General features: G+C 40.7%; 1 protein-coding gene across 1 annotated transcript in view; it reads left to right on the top strand.

Moving 5' to 3' along the window:
* The window catches only part of DMGDH (dimethylglycine dehydrogenase), a 69,027-nt gene extending 56,143 nt beyond the window's left edge, over window positions 1-12,884 (top strand). The window contains exons 15-16 of the mRNA XM_043592778.1: window positions 6,361-6,495; window positions 12,177-12,884. Of these exons, the coding sequence (XP_043448713.1) occupies window positions 6,361-6,495; window positions 12,177-12,392 (351 nt within the window). The 3' untranslated portion in view covers window positions 12,393-12,884. The remainder of the gene's footprint in view (window positions 1-6,360; window positions 6,496-12,176) is intronic.
* The last annotated feature ends 4,674 nt before the right edge of the window (window positions 12,885-17,558 follow it).

Raw genomic sequence — 17,558 nt, 5'->3', positions numbered from 1 at the left:
TCATTATATAAACATACACGGAATGTTACCAAGCTCTGCATAGTGGAAAAAGAGTCAAGAGTTGAGAAGCTTGGGTTCAAGGTTTGGTACATTTATCACCCCAGGAAAGACCCTTATGTTTTCTGTCTGCTTAAAAACTGTGATTCTAATGATGAGAAAGTGAAAGGAATGATAGTCTACTCTGTCTTGATGGGGTGGTGGGTCAGCTGATTCATCCCCTAGATGAATGAACCCGTATACAGTTTTATCAGTTGGACTGTGAGACAAGCACAGATGTACCTGATATTCACCATCTGATGGAAGAAAGTTAAGATTTACATAAACGGTCAGTTAGTAATGGCCACATGCCCGAAGAGGGAATCCTATCAGGACTGTGTTTAAATGATGGTCCCTGAGCCCCATTTAAAATAAGAAACATTTCTAGAAAGTACTGGGGGACAAGTGGCAGAAATCTGTCACCTGGATTTCCATCTCCACTCAGCCACTTACATTGACAGTTGACTAACTGTTCTCTCTGCAACCCTCTCCATCCCTGTCAAAGCAAGAACATGATTTTCCCACTAGTGTTGCCCGTGGTTTCTAAGGGGAGCTTTCTGGGACCCAGGATGTTACCCCAATTATTGTATTTAGTCTTTGGAGACTTTAGATATGTAGGTTTAAAGGATTTGGGACAGTTAAATGAAAACGATGACTTCCTTGAATTTTCTACCCTGACTCTCCATATCAGAGCTTCTTAGCACTGCTTGTGTTAAATTCAGATTTAGCTACATCTCAGCCAACTGTGCATTCACCTAAGAATCACAACCAAAACTGTACTGGTTTAATTTATTTCATTTCCATATGCTTTGAGGTAATACAAGTGCTTTTAGTAGAGCTAATAAGATGAGTAATTTTATTTCACTTAAAATCTTAATGTTATCATCTTTGTGGATGTTATATTTAGTATATATTACAAATAGCTATTTAAAAAAATTTTTTTTCAACGTTTATTTATTTTTGGGACAGAGAGAGACAGAGCATGAACGGGGGAGGGGCAGAGAGAGAGGGAGACACAGAATCGGAAACAGGCTCCAGGCTCTGAGCCATCAGCCCAGAGCCCGATGCGGGGCTCGAACTCACGGACTGCGAGATCGTGACCTGGCTGAAGTCGGATGCTTAACCGACTGCGCCACCCAGGCGCCCCTACAAATAGCTATTTTAATTGCTTTTACTGTTTCGTAAAATTAGTAGATTAAGAAACATAAGCGAAGACTCTTTTTGAACTGTATTCTCAGTGCCCCCAGAAATTTGTGTTTCTCAAAGATATTAACAGCTGTTTATATAATTAAGTTGGCAGTGATTCATTAAATATATTTTGTTCTCAGGTCATCCTGATAGCACCAATTTTAATCATAGCATTTATCTTCAGACATATTTTCTTCTCTCATGTATAAAATCTACAATCTTGGAAGAAAAGCCAAGTAAAGGAGAATGAAATGCCACTGCCCTATTTTAAATCTGTGTCAGGCACAAGGTTAGCTTGGGAAAAGAGAATTGTCTCCAGGGAGAGGTGTTACCTTTTATCTGTGTTTTAACTGTGTGTGCCTTACTTTTAATTAGGTTTTTGTTGTTGTTAGAGTATTTTATTATTTTTTTAATTTTTAAAAAATGTTTGCTTGCTTATTTATTTATTTATTTTTAGAAAAAGAGCATGCGCTCATGGGGGAGAGGCAGAGAGAGAGGGAGAGAGAGAATCCCAAGCAGGCTCTGTTGCTGTCAGTACAGAGCCTGACGTGGGGCTCCATCCCACAAACTGTGAGGTCATGACCTGAGCGGAAATCAAGAGCTGGATGCTTAACTGACTGAGCCACCCAGACGCCTCATCGTTACAGTATTTTCATTCATATCTGAGGACAATATTGCTGATTTAAGTTCCTGATTTAAGGATATACAGATACAGATGTCAGATTTCATTAATAGTAACCTTGAGAGTGTTTTCAAATCCTCCTTGGTAGTTCAAAAATACTGTGTAGTGAACATCCTTCAAAACGGGTTCAGAGTACCCAGAAATAATTTAAAAGAAACATTCTTTAGAGGATTTACATATCCTAGACCTTCCAATGATAGACTCTAGGTATAGTCACTTTAAAAAATACATGGATAAAATCTAAAAGTGAAGTCTTGTGTGGCCATGTAACTGAGCCTCAGGAAAGACCCTTGACTTTGTTGGGCCTTTCTCTCTCATAAACGGGGGATAAAATTCTTTATCTCACAGGAATGTCATGAGGATTAAATGAGGTCATTCAGCATAGTGTCTGGCACATAGCAAGTGCCTAATAAATTGTAAATAGTATTTAATATTTATTTTCACTGAATTTATTTTTCTCTTTTAAAGAAAGTTTTCTGAGGCCCCTTCCCCGCTTTTCCTATTTCTTGTGATGAGCTGATACCTTATGTTCCCTCTTAGACTTTGGTTAAATTGTGATTTTGGCAAAGGTGGAGTTAGGCCCCTTCTAGCACACCTTTTTCCTCCCACCCCTCAGCACATGCCTCAGGAGCTTTTGTCTAGCATCACAAAGGGACCCTTTTTAAAATTTTTATGGTTTAAAAAAAAATTTTTTTTTTACATTTATTTATTTTTTGAGAGACATAGAGACACAGAGCACAAGTTGGGGAGGGGAAGAGAGAGAAGGAGACACAGAATCTGAAGCAGGCTCCAGGCTCTGAGCTGTCAGCACAGAGCCCAACGTGGGGCTTGAACTCACAAACCGTGAGATCATGACCTGAGCCGAAGTCGGACGCCCAACTGACTGAGCCACCCAAGCGCCCCATGGGACCCTTTTTTTATAATGTGAAAAAAATTATATTTATATTTAGGCAGCTGGACACAGTTTAGATGACCCCAATTTTGTTTGCAACATCCAAGACATCATAGTCAGGAGCCAGTCGAACATATGCCTTCTTCTCTCCATCAGCCCTGATCAAGGTGTTGATCTTGGCCATGTCAGTGTCATAGAGCTTCTTCACAGCCTGTTTGATCTGGTGCTTATTGGCCTTGAATCCACAATGAACACAAGTGTGTTGTTGCCTTCTGTTTTCTTCATGACTGATTTGGTATCAGGGGGAACTTGATTGCATCATGGTCAAGCTTGTTTGTCCTGGGGGGACCCATTTCTGAAAGCTTTGGTCATGGCCATCTTTCACCACAGCCACTCCAAAGGTGTAGCAGATACTGGCTTAAGTGGTTCAGGACTGGGCATGTTGTGATGTGGAGAGAAGGAATGACATCTCAGGGACCTCCTAGAAACTACAAGAACATATCTATTTATCTCTGTATGCCTTCTGCCTGACGCAGTGTCTGAACACAGCAGGGGGATAATAACAGTTGAGTAAATAATTGAAGGAAAATTCTCTTAATATGGATGCAGGAAGACCCAAAACCTTCAAGATCTAAATGAATCTCTAATGGGAAAGATCCAGATTCCATTATAGGAAAGTATGATCTCATGGCACTCCACAAATCATACAAAATAGCCCATTTGCCTCTCAGTGTTGTTGTAAAATGCTTGTCTACACAAAGTGTGAGACATTTTCCCCCATTTTATATTGATTGCTATAGACAAGAACTCTAAATAGCACCCCTTGTTGGGGCACCTGGGTGGCTCAGTCAGTTAAATGTCTGACTCTTGGTTTTGGCTCAGGTCATGATCTCATGGTTCATGGGTTTGAGCCCTACATTGGGCTCCGTGCTGACAACATGGAGCCGGCTTTGGAGTCTCTCTCTCCCTTTCTCTGCCCCTCCCCGACTCATTGTCTTTCCCTCTCTTTAAATAAACAAACAAACAAACTTTAAAAAATAAAAGTAAGAGTGGCACCTCAGTGGCTCAGTTGTTTAAGCATCCTACTTGGGCTCAGGTCACAATCTCATAGCTCGTGCGTTCAAGCCCCATGTTAGGCTTGCTTTGGATTATGTTTCTCCCTCTCTTTTTCTGCCCCTCCCCTGCTCACCCTCTGGCTCTCTTTCTCTTTCAAAAATAAACATTAAAAAAGTAAATGCAAATAAAAATAGGAAAAATTAAAAGCACCCTTGTCACTATTTTTCCATGATTGCAAGTTGTCTTTGAAAACGATTGTAAAAATTTGTTGAAGTTCTTTCTCTATTTAGATAGACATGTTTTAAGTATAATGAACTATGGTTTTGTTACCGGACAGAACCAGTTCTGAATTCAGCACCCCTGAGTGGCTGCTTGCCAGTCAAAAATCAATAATGGAGAGACAGGGATGGTGGGAAAGGAAAAGTTGCTTTATTCAGGAAGCTGGGAACCTGGGAAGATGGCAAACCGAAGTCCCAAAGACCACCTTCCTGTCTTGGCAAAAGCAGAGGGTCTTAGAGGGGAAGGTGAGGGACATGGAAGGGGGTGAGTGGGTTCCCTGCAGTGGAAGTGGGTGCTCAGGTGGTTAGTTGTGTGTGGACATGACCTCAAATAGATGTGCTAGCACGAGCAGTGGTTTTTTGCAAATGTGGTTAGTCCTTCTCTTCCGGGAAAGTCTGGTTCTTCACTCCTCAAGGCCTATGGTTTTCAGATCTCAAGGGAAGTAGATTAGTTTGGCTACAGACTACGGGACTTAAATCAGCAAGCATGGGGTGCATAAACTTGAAGCCACTTAATCCTTAAGATGGATTGAAGGGCTGTTACAGTTTGTTATGACTTGTTACCAGGAATTTCTCTTACATATGAATTCAAATGAATCAGGCTTTTTCTGTGGGTTGGTGGTTTTGTTTTTTCCCCACCAGTCTGGACTTAAATAACATCGGGTCCAGCTGTCTTTGAATTTTTATCTGGCTTCATAATAAAGCTTTATAGTTGGTTCTCACCATCTGGATCACACTGGGGAAGGTAATCGGACTTTCATTTTGCAATTATTTTAACCTTGGCCAATGGAAACTGACAATGGAAACTTTCAGTTTCCTGTGAAGGTCAGCAATTTAAACTTGCAATATCTATAGAAAGCATACTTCATTGTGGGCCTAGCCTAAAAGATCTGAACCAGTAAAGGAGTAAACTGGGGGGTGGTCATCAGGCAGAGGGTATGTGAGAACCCCTCCCGCTGTTTCACTGAGCAGTTAAGGGGATTCATTGCACCCAATCCTAAATGTTTTGTGTGCAGAAAGAGCTGTATAAATCCTAAATGTTGATGGCAGAGGACATTTTTGGCATGAGATATTATTTCCTTTCTTCTTTGGCCAATGAGGAAATTAAAATTGTTTGCTTTCTTCTTTCAGAGAATGGTTAGTCTGTATATGGGAACTCTTTTGAGAATTTCCCCTCTCACATTATAATCTCTAATTAAATCTCCTTCATAGAGATGTGATTTGTGTATCACAGATACCCCCTTCCCCTGGTAAGATAAGAGATGATTTGGGGCTCCCTTCAGTAGAAACCTTAATCCACACCCCTCCTGGGTCAGCCTTCCCTCCTTCCACTGACACTGCTCTTGGCCTCTGCTACCTTTTCAGTCTTACCTAGTATCCCTGGCATTCTGGGTAGGTAGAATTGTGCCTCCTTTATTAGCTAAGTGTCTCCACTGAAGAGTCATCACTAACCTGTTTGTTGTGAGGTGTGTGAATGGACTGGAGCTTATCCCTATAGCATGTCACTGTCACTTGCGTTGCATTAGGAATAACTCTGAGTGTGACCAGGGGAACATATTAGGAATAGGAATGTCATCTGTCATGTGTTGCATCGAAGGAGGAAAAACAAGTTTGAAAAGCATTGTGTTAGACTTTTGATCAAAGAGCTTATTCTCTATCTACTTTTATAACTCACACAGGGGTAAGCATGTCTCACACATAGTATGGGCTCAATACATTCCTGAATGAACTGAGTACAACTCAACAGTTGGTAAATTTCTTGGACCATTATTCTGAGAAGGAAAGAAATGTGCAGCGTTTTGGGGTTGTTCTGACATCACACATCAAAAACATGAATTTCCTTCTTGTAAGTGTCCTACTGTAGGTGGAAATTGAGTAGTGCTTTGCTCACCACCAGCCAGTGCTGCTGTCCAGAACCATTAGATACAAGGGTCGCTTTCATAATCTACCATCGCAATATCATGCCTTATGTTTTTCTGCCTAGGTGGTTCTGGTAAAATTGTTATCACAAGTTATTACCCTTCAGTCTAACCTATCTGAAGGAAAAGCTGGCTGATACTGTCATTTGAGGACTAAGAAATATTTGTCTAGACGTTTGATCCAATCTGTATTTTTATTTGATGTGTAATTGGCGAGAAAATCGCAAAGACAAATTTAAATGCTTGCATCTCTAACCTTGTCACAGTGTCTGAGCATTCATTCATCATCATTATCTTGGATTCCTGCAGCCCGCAGACTTCATAGGAAAGCAAGCACTGAAACAGATTAAAGCCAAGGGGCTGACACGGAGACTGGTCTGCCTCACCTTGGCAACGGACGATGTTGATCCGGAGGGAAATGAAAGCATCTGGTATGATGGCAAGGTGAGTGCTGAGGACCTTGTGGCTAGGGGCCACTGCAGCTTTTCTGTACCAGAAACTCTCCTTGTCTCTATTTCCTTTTAGGGTTTTGTTTTTTGGTTTTTGTTTGCTATTTACCTATCTTTTGGTTGGGTCATACACTTTGATTTTTGAGCTGTCATTCAAGAAGCAGAAATCATTTAACTGGAAGGAAAATGAAATGCTACTCATTTTAAAAAACAAAATCCTCCATGCTTTGATGAAAGAAAATAAAACCAGGGGCTTAAAGTTCAATGGGCAACGAGGAAGGTACGAGTTAGAGGGTAAAATGATCTACATGCTCACTCCACATCCGTATCTGTCAATGCAAGAGATGAATTTTGTAAAGAATTTGGCATGATGGTTTAGCTTCTAAGACATCTTTGAGAAAGAGGTAATTCTAGCCTGAGCACATCAGAAGAAAAAAAAATCCAAATGAAAATATCCATGACAACAGAGAGTAGAGCCTTGGAAAGTAAAGCGAGCGGTAGAAACCATTTAGTTCTTCAGAAAGAGTAAATGTGCCTTCTTCCCATTTGGGCATGTTAGGTTTTATTCTATCAGTATCCAGTAAAACCAGATAACTTACCAATTGAACTTCATTTCTTTGACTTTTTACAACTATTTGTAAAACCCAGTTTGGTTTAAGATTTTGCTGTGTTCTGGCCGGTGTCAGCAGGCAGATGTGGGACTCTGCTTAGACCACGGGGTAAGCACAGGGCCTTCAGAGCTCATCCAAACAGCTGCTCCATATTGAACAAGATCTGCTTGGTCCATACCCAAAGATTCAGAGATTTGGTGCCTGGGTTTTTTCTCAAGCACTGCAGCCTACTTGATACTTGTTTCCATTTTCTTCTTCTCTTCAGTGACAAAAAGAGCCCTGGAAGTGAGGAAAGCCAGTGGCATAAAATCTCAGCCTTTGGGATCAATTGGCTCTCAGCCAATGGCCATTTGGACTGAGGCATGGGTTCATTTGATGTAGAACTAACATCTGCAGAGTTTCTACTGTGTGCTGGATATTTTTTGTGTACTACTCTAATTTTATAACACCCCTCCCAGATGGGTATGATCATCTCAATTTAGAGATTAGACTTTGGGGTTCAGATCCCAGCTAACTTGCTTGAGGTTGCACAGTGACTGACAGCTGATTTCTGATCTGGGTATAGGCGGACTTTGAATTGCTTACCCTTTCTCCTAAGCCATGCTGAGTAGGCCAATTTGCGCTTGTCTCTGTCTCTGCTGTCCCACAGTATTCTCTTCAGCACTTAACCATAGATCCACAGTTCTTGTACATCCCAAAGCGGGTGGATGTTATTAGACACTATGAAGCCAAAGATTTTTTTTTTTTTTCAGATTTCAAGTTCTTTCTTAAGAACCTCTTCACCTTTAATTGTGCTAAGGTTGTTTACCTGTTTGAACCATTCTTACCTCACTGTCTCCCCTCCTTCTTTTGGTTCTAAATCTCTGGTTCAGACTTCCTTTTTTTTTTTTTTTTTTTTAAGTTTATTTATTTTGAGAGAGCAGAGGGAGGGGCAGAGAGGGAGGGAGAGAGAGAATCCCAAGCAGGCTCTGTGTTGTTAGTGCAGAGCCCCACACGGGGCTCAATCACACAAACCACGAGACCATGAACTGAGCCGAAATCAAGAGTCAGATGCTTAACCTATTGAGCCACTCAGGTGCCCTGAGACTTCTTTTCTTTTTTTAATTTTTTTTTTAACGTTTATTTATTTTTGAGACAGAGAGAGACAGAGCATGAACGGGGGAGGGGCAGAGAGAGAGGGAGACACAGAATCAGAAGCAGGCTCCAGGCTCTGGGCCATTAGCCCAGAGTCCGATGCAGGGCTCGAACCCACAGACCGTGAGATCGTGACCTGACCGAAGTCGGACGCCCAACCGACTGAGCCACCCAGGCGCCCCAGACCTCTTTTCTTAATAAGCATTTCTTCCAACTTCACATTCACCTGCAACTTTCAACTGATACACACCTCTGCCATTAACTAGCTGCTTGACCTGATCTTAGCCTCTCTGGACCTCCATTTTCTCATCCTAGAAAATGAGCTGTGTCAAGTTTCCCCCGCCCCATCTTCCATTTTTCCTGTTTTCACTCTATTTTCATCCAGCTTTCTAATATGGTCCACGCCCACCCTTGCGCTGGCTTTCCGTTTTGGCCGTAGGTTGCAGATTATGCCGTCGTGTTCTGTATGCAACCCCAAACCAACCCTGATAAACATGGTGTGAGTCTTGACACGCAAATTCAAGTTAAAAAGCCTGGAAACTTGTACCTTAAACATACACAACGTTACATGTCAACTATATCTCAAAGCTGGGAAGGGGGGACCTGGAAACCCCAGTTCCTTTTTGAATTTTACTTCCTTTGCTGTTTCTGTGCACTGAGTTTACATGCTATATTTTTCATCTTTCTTCCCATATGCCATCTGCTTAAAGAGCTGTTAATCCGGTTGTAGTTGGCTTTATAAATCAAATATCCCTTGAATTTCCTGATATCCACTTGTCTGCTCTTTGTTGCTCAGTAGGGTGATCGTCTCATCCTGCAGATGAATCTCCTGGATCCTGTTTATACTCTGGAATGAGATGACATACTTTTTGTTCTTACTTCCTGACTTTGTTGAGATTTGTACTGCCTTTGGTATTTGGTATTCTGTTCTTGCAAATATTTTCTAGGCAATGGGGATGCGGCAGTGCATAAAGCAGACAAGCATCTCTGCCTCCATGGGTCTTATGTCCCAGGCAAGAGAGAGTAGACAATGAACATACTAAATGAAATAAAATGGCACATCTGAGAGTGATGAGTGCCCTGGGGAAAAGTAAAGTCCAATTGAGAGATGGGCAGTGATGGAAGGAGAGATTAGGATTTTAAATAAGGTTTAATTTTTGAAAAAGAGTGGGCATGCAAAGGGCTGCTGTTATAAAAGCAGCTTTGCTGGGAAGTTTTAAAGATGTGTGGTAGAAATGAAGTTTGGAGAGTTGAGAAAGCTGTCTTTTTTTATTATTTATAAACGAAAACACACAGAGACAGCCAAAGAAACACCATGTATCATCCAATTTAAATTATGTTCTCTCTTTCAAAGGCCATCTACCATGTTACCTCCCCTAAGCCAGAGGTGCCTTTAATTCTCACAAAGGGAGGAATGAGACAAGGCTAAACATAAATGAGGATTGCTTATATTGGTAAAAGGAGAGCCTGTGATTAACATAGAATATGAAAATCTACTAGGCAGAAGGTGGGCACAGGTTGTTCTTGTGATTCACTGAGCAAAGAGAAGAAATAGATTTAATTGAATCTGGAATATTTTAGGGTAGAAGGATATAAAACTGTTGCTAGGAAAAACCTTTCCTTAGAGATGTTGTAATGAGATAAAAGGAAAGGCCAGACTTGGGAAATACTCGGGTAACTCAGCATTGAATTAGAGAGAAATTAAAGGGGAAACAAAAGTAATCTAGCAGAAAGCAATGCGTTCAATAAATATTTAAAAAAATGGCACTCTTGCAATAAATACACTATTTCTTTACGTTACTCATGCAGGCATAACTGCAAGATGAATCACTGTTGGGATTTTAAGAGATGGGAAGGCCTGGGGAATCTCTGAAGAGGGATGTGGGGTTTTGACCCATTGAGTTAGGGGCTTTGGCCAAGAGACTTGGTCTGACCTCTTCTTATATTCTTAAGATGCCCAAGCAAATCAGGTCACCTCTCCAGGGCTCCAAACACAAACCTCAGGTTACAGACTAGGAAGTGAAACCAAGATTACCAAGAAAGTCTTTCAAGGAGCTGTGATTAAAACTCCAACCTTCCTGACCCAAAGCCCTGCCTTACATTACTTAACTATGATCTAAAAGAGAAAAACCGTTTTATCAACATTTATTTATTTTTGGGACAGAGAGAGACAGAGCATGAACGGGGGAGGGGCAGAGAGAGGGGGAGACACAGAATCGGAAACAGGCTCCAGGCTCTGAGCCATCAGCCCAGAGCCCGACGCTGGGCTCGAACTCCCGGACCATGAGATCGTGACCTGGCTGAAGTCGGACGCTTAACCGACTGTGCCACCCAGGCGCCCCAAGAGAAAAACCGTTTTAAAGCATATGTGTTCTCTCAGCAATACCTTGGCAGTTAATAACCTGCCAGAGAAACAGCTTTTACTAATGAATGCATTCATGTTTGTTTGGTTTTAATCAACCAGTTCTCCCCATAATAAGCTCAGGAATGATATGGAGAGGTTTCTGATTTGGGGATTCAGTGAGATAATTACAAACTGGGACCACAGAGCTAGGAGTCTGTACTTACTGTCATAAATGTGTCAGCATCTCAAAGACTAGAAATGCTATAATAAGACTGTTGATTGTAGTGGACTCTTTGCTGAGGCAGCTGAAAGATCACTGGCCGATTCATGTCCACGAATATTTTTCAGCACCAGCTACAAGCAGCCCACTGTGTGAAACAGGGAGGCTGTAAGGATTAGTGCAACGCTGTGTAGCCAGGAGAAGCCATTTTGAGTAGGGCTATTTATCATATTTTGCTTTTGTTGTCTTCCTTTTACATTTTTTCAAATGTGGTGTTTTAACCTGATGTTGTTGTATTGCTTTTTTTTTTTTTTTTTTTTGCATTCTACTGTTTCTCTTTCATCTTTTCCTTCAGATCTAGTTTCCACTCATTCTCTTATCTTTGTAACAAGCCTGATGAGATTTTTTTTTTTTTTTTTTTTTTTGCTGCATAAAGGCTTTGTTTTCATCTCCTAGGTTTTGTTTGTTTGCTCAGTGCTTTTCTCTGGTTTACCATCCCAGTTTATTCCATTTCAACCTCCCTAATTTTGATGGCTCATGCCTAATTCCATGTCTCCACTCGTCCTGCAAAGTTTCGTCCCCCTTATATACCTACTAATTCCACCCACCTTCAAAATGTGGAACAAATCCTGGCTTAATTATGTTGACTTTCTTGGCTCCCTGGTTATATTTTCCTGCATCTCTGTGTTAATTTCTCAGCTAGGCTAGAAGCTCGTGAGGGTAGGAACCAGACCTCAGTCATTTTCTAGAATGCCCAGCAAAATGTTTTGTACCTGGTAGATCTAGAGAGGGCAAAGTTGACATTAATTTAAGGGCCTCGCCATCTCCAGGAATCGCTAAATGCTATATATTCATAGAGAAAGTTTGCTTCACATTGACTACTGATGTATCAATAGTTTATTTCACCACTATTTTGGCAGGCCGTATCCTAAACCACAAGAGGAACACTTGAGTAAATTTATATTTGGATTATTAGGAATTTTCCCTTATATCTATTATTGCCATGCTGGTTGGAAGACAATGCTTTTCAAATTTAAAGCAAAAATATTTGAGTCTTCCTCCCATCAGATCTCTTGCCACCAAACTGAGCAAAATAGTGCCAGCTACTCAAAAAAACCAGGTGTTCTTACCTAAAAGTGAGAAGTGTGAGAGTACTGTTGATGATTTATTTTGAGAATTATTTTTCATAATTTTGTAAGCCTAAATTCACTTACGAGAATATTTTCTGCCCGCTGTTAGCCCCATAAACAGTATTCCCTAAAACTTTCAGATTGTAAGGCAAACCTATTTTTTCAGAGTTCAGTCTGGAGAGGAGGAGCACAAGGCTGTGGCCAAGCTGCTGAGGATGGCTGGGTCTTGTTTTTCAGGTGGTTGGCAACACGACGTCTGGAAGCTACAGTTACAGCGTCCAGAAGAGTCTGGCGTTTGCCTATGTGCCTGTTGAGCTAAGTAAAGTAGGACAACAGGTGGAAGTTGAACTGTTAGGCACAAATTATCCGGCAACCGTCATACAGGAACCCTTGGTATTGACAGAACCAGCCAGAAACCGGCTTCGGAAGAAAAATGGAAAGGACAAAATTTGAAAAAGACCCTCAGCAGGCAATTGAATTATGTTTGCTCTATGACTACCAAAAGTCATAACTGAGTTTTGGGGGGGAATACAAGAAACCAATAATTCATGGGTTCATTCAAATGAATAATTTGAATAATTGATTCAAAATCATCAAAATCTAGATTTCTCATCTTAATAAAATAACAATTCTTTTCTAAACAAGGAAGAAAAATGGATTAGTGCTGTACTTTGTTCTTTCAAATGAAGGTATTTGAAATGAATGTTTTTATTACCCTATATTGTTTATGAAATTCAGCAAAACATTTAGGTGTTTGCGAAAATACAATCACTATTATAACTGAATTAGAGGAAATTATATAATTGTAAGAGCATATGCATATGGTTCTTGTTACCTGACAACAAACTAATTGTTCTACATAAAAACAAATGCAATACTATTCATTGGCGTGTTTCATTAGGAAACAGTAGTTGAATAAGGGATAGTTTTAATTTTTATAACGTATTACAATGAAAACAGTAAAATTTAATATTGATACATAAATTGTTATTCAACTCTCTGAAACACTTACTTTCCTAATGAATTCCCTGAAAGCAGTATTATGGGACATCATTATTGTCCTTCCAAAGGTTGTTTTAAAAGAGTGGTTGCAAAAAGAACAGGCTTCCAAAGGAAGCATTGCTTGAAGACCTTTTGAAATGAAGCTGAAACATAGATTGTGCCAGTAAAAACACAGTTTGAATACTGAACACCTCTCTTTGGGAAAGAATTAATGCAAGTTGACATCACATGTGCCGTTCTGAATATCATTTCACGAAGCATCTGACAAAGCAGGTCAAACAAGAGCTAAAGAGATGACAGGATGGCCCTTAGCACTATGTACAGCAAGAAAAAAATCCATTTAGAAATAATTCCCTCATAAATTTTTTGAAATTAAATTCAGTGGACTGAATAAATCAACCTTTTTTTGGTAAAAGGTAACTTATCACTTAAAATTTGTTAGACACACATTTGTTAAACATTTATTGAGCTTTTCCTGGGTATTAAAGTTGGATGTGAGACGTAAAATTCTGTAATTAGAACAGATTATAAAATAATTTCTTAACTTGTAAGTGTTGCAAAGATGCCAAGCATACATACGTTTATTATTTTTTATTTAACGTTTATTTATTTTTGAGACAGAGAGAGACAGAGTATGAACGGGGGAGAGGCAGAGAGAGAGGGAGACATAGAATGGGAAGCAGGCTCCAGGCTGTGAGCCATCAGCCCAGAGCATGACGCAGGGCTTGAACTCACGGACCGTGAGATCGTGACCTGAGCTGAAGTCGGACGCTTAACCGACTGAGCCACCCAGGCGCCCCTTTACATACGTTTAAAATGTTTCATTAAAGCAATCGTATATTAGAATTCCGGCAGACCATTAATTTCCCTTCCACGTGTCTTTATTTTATATGAGAAAAGAGGGAAATTTTCTTGGTAACAAAATTTGATAGTCTTGATAACTTCCTAATTATCAAGAATATTATCTTGGTGCAGTCACTATGGAAAACAGTATGGAGGTTCCTCAAGAAAGTAAAAATAGAACTACCGTACCATATAATTTCACTTCTATGCAGAATCTAAGAAACAAAATGAACAAACATTACAAAACTCAGATACAGAGAACAAATTGGTGGTTGCCACAGTGAAGAGGTGTTGGTGGGGGGCAAAATGGATGAAGGGGGTCAAGAGGTACAAACTTCCAGCTATAAATAAGCCTTGGGGATATAATGGAGATCATGGTGAATAGTGTTAATATAGCATGGCATATCTTAAAGTGGCTCAGAGACTACATCTTAAGAGTTCTTATCACAAGAAAAAAATGTAAGTTTGTGATGATGTGATGGATGGTAGCTCACCTGGTGGGGATATTTCACAGTGTATATAAATATCGAATCATTATTTGCACACCTGAAATTAACTGTATGTACCAATTATACCCCAATTAAAAAAAACCCTCCAGGGGCGCCTGGGTGGCGCAGTCGGTTAAGCGTCCGACTTCAGCCAGGTCACGATCTCGTGGTCCGTGAGTTCGAGCCCCGCGTCAGGCTCTGGGCTGATGGCTCAGAGCCTGGAGTCTGTTTCCGATTCTGTGTCTCCCTCTCTCTCTGCCCCTCCCCCATTCATGCTCTGTCTCTCTCTGTCCCAAAAATAAATAAACGTTGAAAAAAAAAAAAACAACAACAAAAACCCTCCAGATCCACTCTCTCAGTTTGGATATTAGGTGCTGGCTAAACCCTTTACCTGGGAGATCCCACTTCTCATTCTCTGTCTGTAGCCCTGTAACCATTAAGGTACTTATTTTCCATCTCTGAATTTCTTCTCTGCAAAATAGACAATTCCAGGAGTTTTTTTTTATGCATTAATTAATGATGAAAGCACAACATTGAATTCATGTCCTATTAATATAGCACTAAAGCAGATCAATAAAACGCATAGAAAATTTAGATGAATATTAAATGTTTAAAGAAATGTTGCCCAGGAGCACTTGGGTGCCTCACTCAGTTAAGCATCTGACTTTAGCACAGGTCATGATCTCATGATTCATGGGTTTGAGCCCCACTTTGGGCTCTTTGCTGTGCTGTGCGTCTGAGCCTGGAGCTTGCTTTGGATTCTGTGTATCCCTCTCTCTCTGCCCATCCCCTGCTCGTGCCCTGTCTCTCTCTCTCTCTCTCTCTCTCTCTCAAAAATAAATAAACATTGGGGCGCCTGATGCTCTGTTGGTTAAGCGTCCGATTTTGGCTCAGGTCATGATCTCACAGTTTGTTGAGTTCGAACCCTGCATCAGGCTCTGTGCTGACAGCTCAGAGCCTGGATCCTGCTTTGTATTCTGTGTCTCCCTCTCTCTGTCCCTCCCCTGCTCATGCTCTGTCTCTCTTTCTTTCAAAAATTAATAAAAGCATAAAAAGAAAATAAAAAGTAAACATTAAAAAAGAAAAATCCTACTTATGGTATAAAAGAAATGTATTTCCTGATTTCCTTAAGAAGTTGTGCTCATTCTTTTGTGGTATGTTGGGTGCTATTAAGTCACCCTGGCACTCCCACACCAACCCAGCCAGTGGGCCTGGCCTAGGTGCCAGGTTTGGCGTCAGCCAATGCATAGGCTGACCTGTGTTAATGACCGACTAACACAATGTGGCCATGAAAAGATGGACCAAATTAACCAGACTTCATCCCATGGGAGTTTCAAGTGTGAAACATCCAAATAAAATGATTTAGGACTGAAAGCTGAAGCTGAAAAGATGAAGAAAAGAAGATGAAAGAGAAGCCTTGGGGTAACCAGAGCTCCTGAGAAGAGGAGTGGCCCTGAGAGAAAGACCAGATTCTGAAGCTTTCAGTTCCCAATGGCCGGCCCATCAGCCAGTTGGTAGGTGAACACCTTGACTCAAAAGAGCCACACTAAAACCACCAGCTGCTGGAGACGGGACCATATACTGAGAGAGGCCTCAGAGGAATTGTTCCAGTATTGGTGTCAGCCATGAAGAGCAAACAACCAGCATGCTTCAAAGTATGCTGCTGATGTGTAAAAGTCCGTGTCTACAGCTTAGGAAAGAATGTTCAAGAATGTGATGGTGAGTGATGGGCGCTTTCTTCCCTTGAGCGAGGAGAGCTTCTTAGAACTGCAAAAACGCTTTCTAGTCAACACATTATCAAAACATTTATGGACGTTGTTATGTTGCTAATGTTCACATCTAACTAATCTATGTCTCACTCCTTTTCTATTGATGGGAAAGGTGACAGATAAACCCATTTTTAAGTATGCCGTATGGCACATTAAATAGCAAGCAGATTTTGGAACATTACTAAGAGGACTTTATGCATGTTTGAATTGAACAAAAAGATTGACATTATTAGGAAACAAAGCACCTGCGAGAGGAAGAAAGTTTCATTTATACAAATAGCATCTTTTAGCCAAAGTCTCATAAAAACAACCCTAAATCAAACTCTTCTTCTGATGAACCGTCATGTAAAAATAAAAATTATCTTGCTTTTGCTTATCTGTCTGGCATTAACGAATCTCCAGAGTACTTCAGTAGTTTATAGAAACTATTTTAGGAATTATAAAGGGGTAACACATTACTTAATTACATATTCTCTAGGTATAGATTTTACAAGTGTTAGCATGCCCTGGAGCATAGGAGTGGTTACTCCTGGGCACCTTGGTGGCTCAGTCAGTTAGGCGTTTGACTTCAGCTCAGGTCATGATCTCATGGTCTGCGAGTTCAAGCCCCACATCAGGCTCTGTGCCCATAGCTGAGAGCCTGGAGACTGCTTCGGATTCTGTGTCTCCCTCTCTCTCTGCTTCTCCCCCACTTGCACTCTGTCTCCCTCTCTCTCAAAAATAAAATAAAAACATTTAAAAAATTTAAAAAAAAAATAGGAGGGGTTACTCCTACATATGTTCATCGAGTACTTTCGACAGGCCAGGCACTGGGAAAAGCAGTGAACAGACATGGTCCCTGCCTTCGTGGAGTTTATAGACCAGAGAGGTCAAGCATTTAACTAACAAAACCAGGTGTATATTTACTTACATACTGAGGTGTCATGAAAGCCAAGTGAGAGAACATTTTGAGAAGGAGAGGAGGGCAAACGGTGTCCAAAGATACCAGATGTCACATAAAATTAAGGGCCAAAAAGTGCCCATAAGTTTAAGCAACAGAACATGGTTGGTGCCATTGGCCTGAGCTATTTCAGGGGTATTGAAAAAGGACTAGGAAGGGAGCACCTGGTTGGGTCAGTTAGAAGAGCAAGTGACTCTTAATCTCGGGGTTGTGAGTTTGAGCCCCATGTTGGGTATAGAGATTACTGAAATAAACAAACAAACAAACAAACAAAAAACCGGGGCACCTGGGTGGTTCAGTCGATTGAGCATCTTGATTTCGGCTCAGGTCATGATCCCAGGGTCATGGTATTGAGCCCCGCATCAGGCTCCATGCTGAGTGTGGATCGTGCTTTAGATTCTCTCTCTCTCTCCCCACCCCTCATCCCTCTCCCAAGTGCTCTCTCTCTCTCTCTCTCTCTCAAAAAAAAAAAAAAAAAAAAAGAAAGAGAGAAAGAAGAAAGAAGTGAAAGAGAGAGAGAGAAAGAAAGAAAGAAAGAAAGAAAGAAAGAAAGAAAGAAAGAAAAGAAAGAGAAAAA

This window comes from Prionailurus bengalensis, chromosome A1 (assembly GCF_016509475.1).
Source record: "Prionailurus bengalensis isolate Pbe53 chromosome A1, Fcat_Pben_1.1_paternal_pri, whole genome shotgun sequence".
NCBI lineage: Eukaryota > Metazoa > Chordata > Mammalia > Carnivora > Felidae > Prionailurus > Prionailurus bengalensis.
Note: the sequence above shows the minus strand (reverse complement) of the source record. Positions and strands in the feature narration are given on the sequence as shown.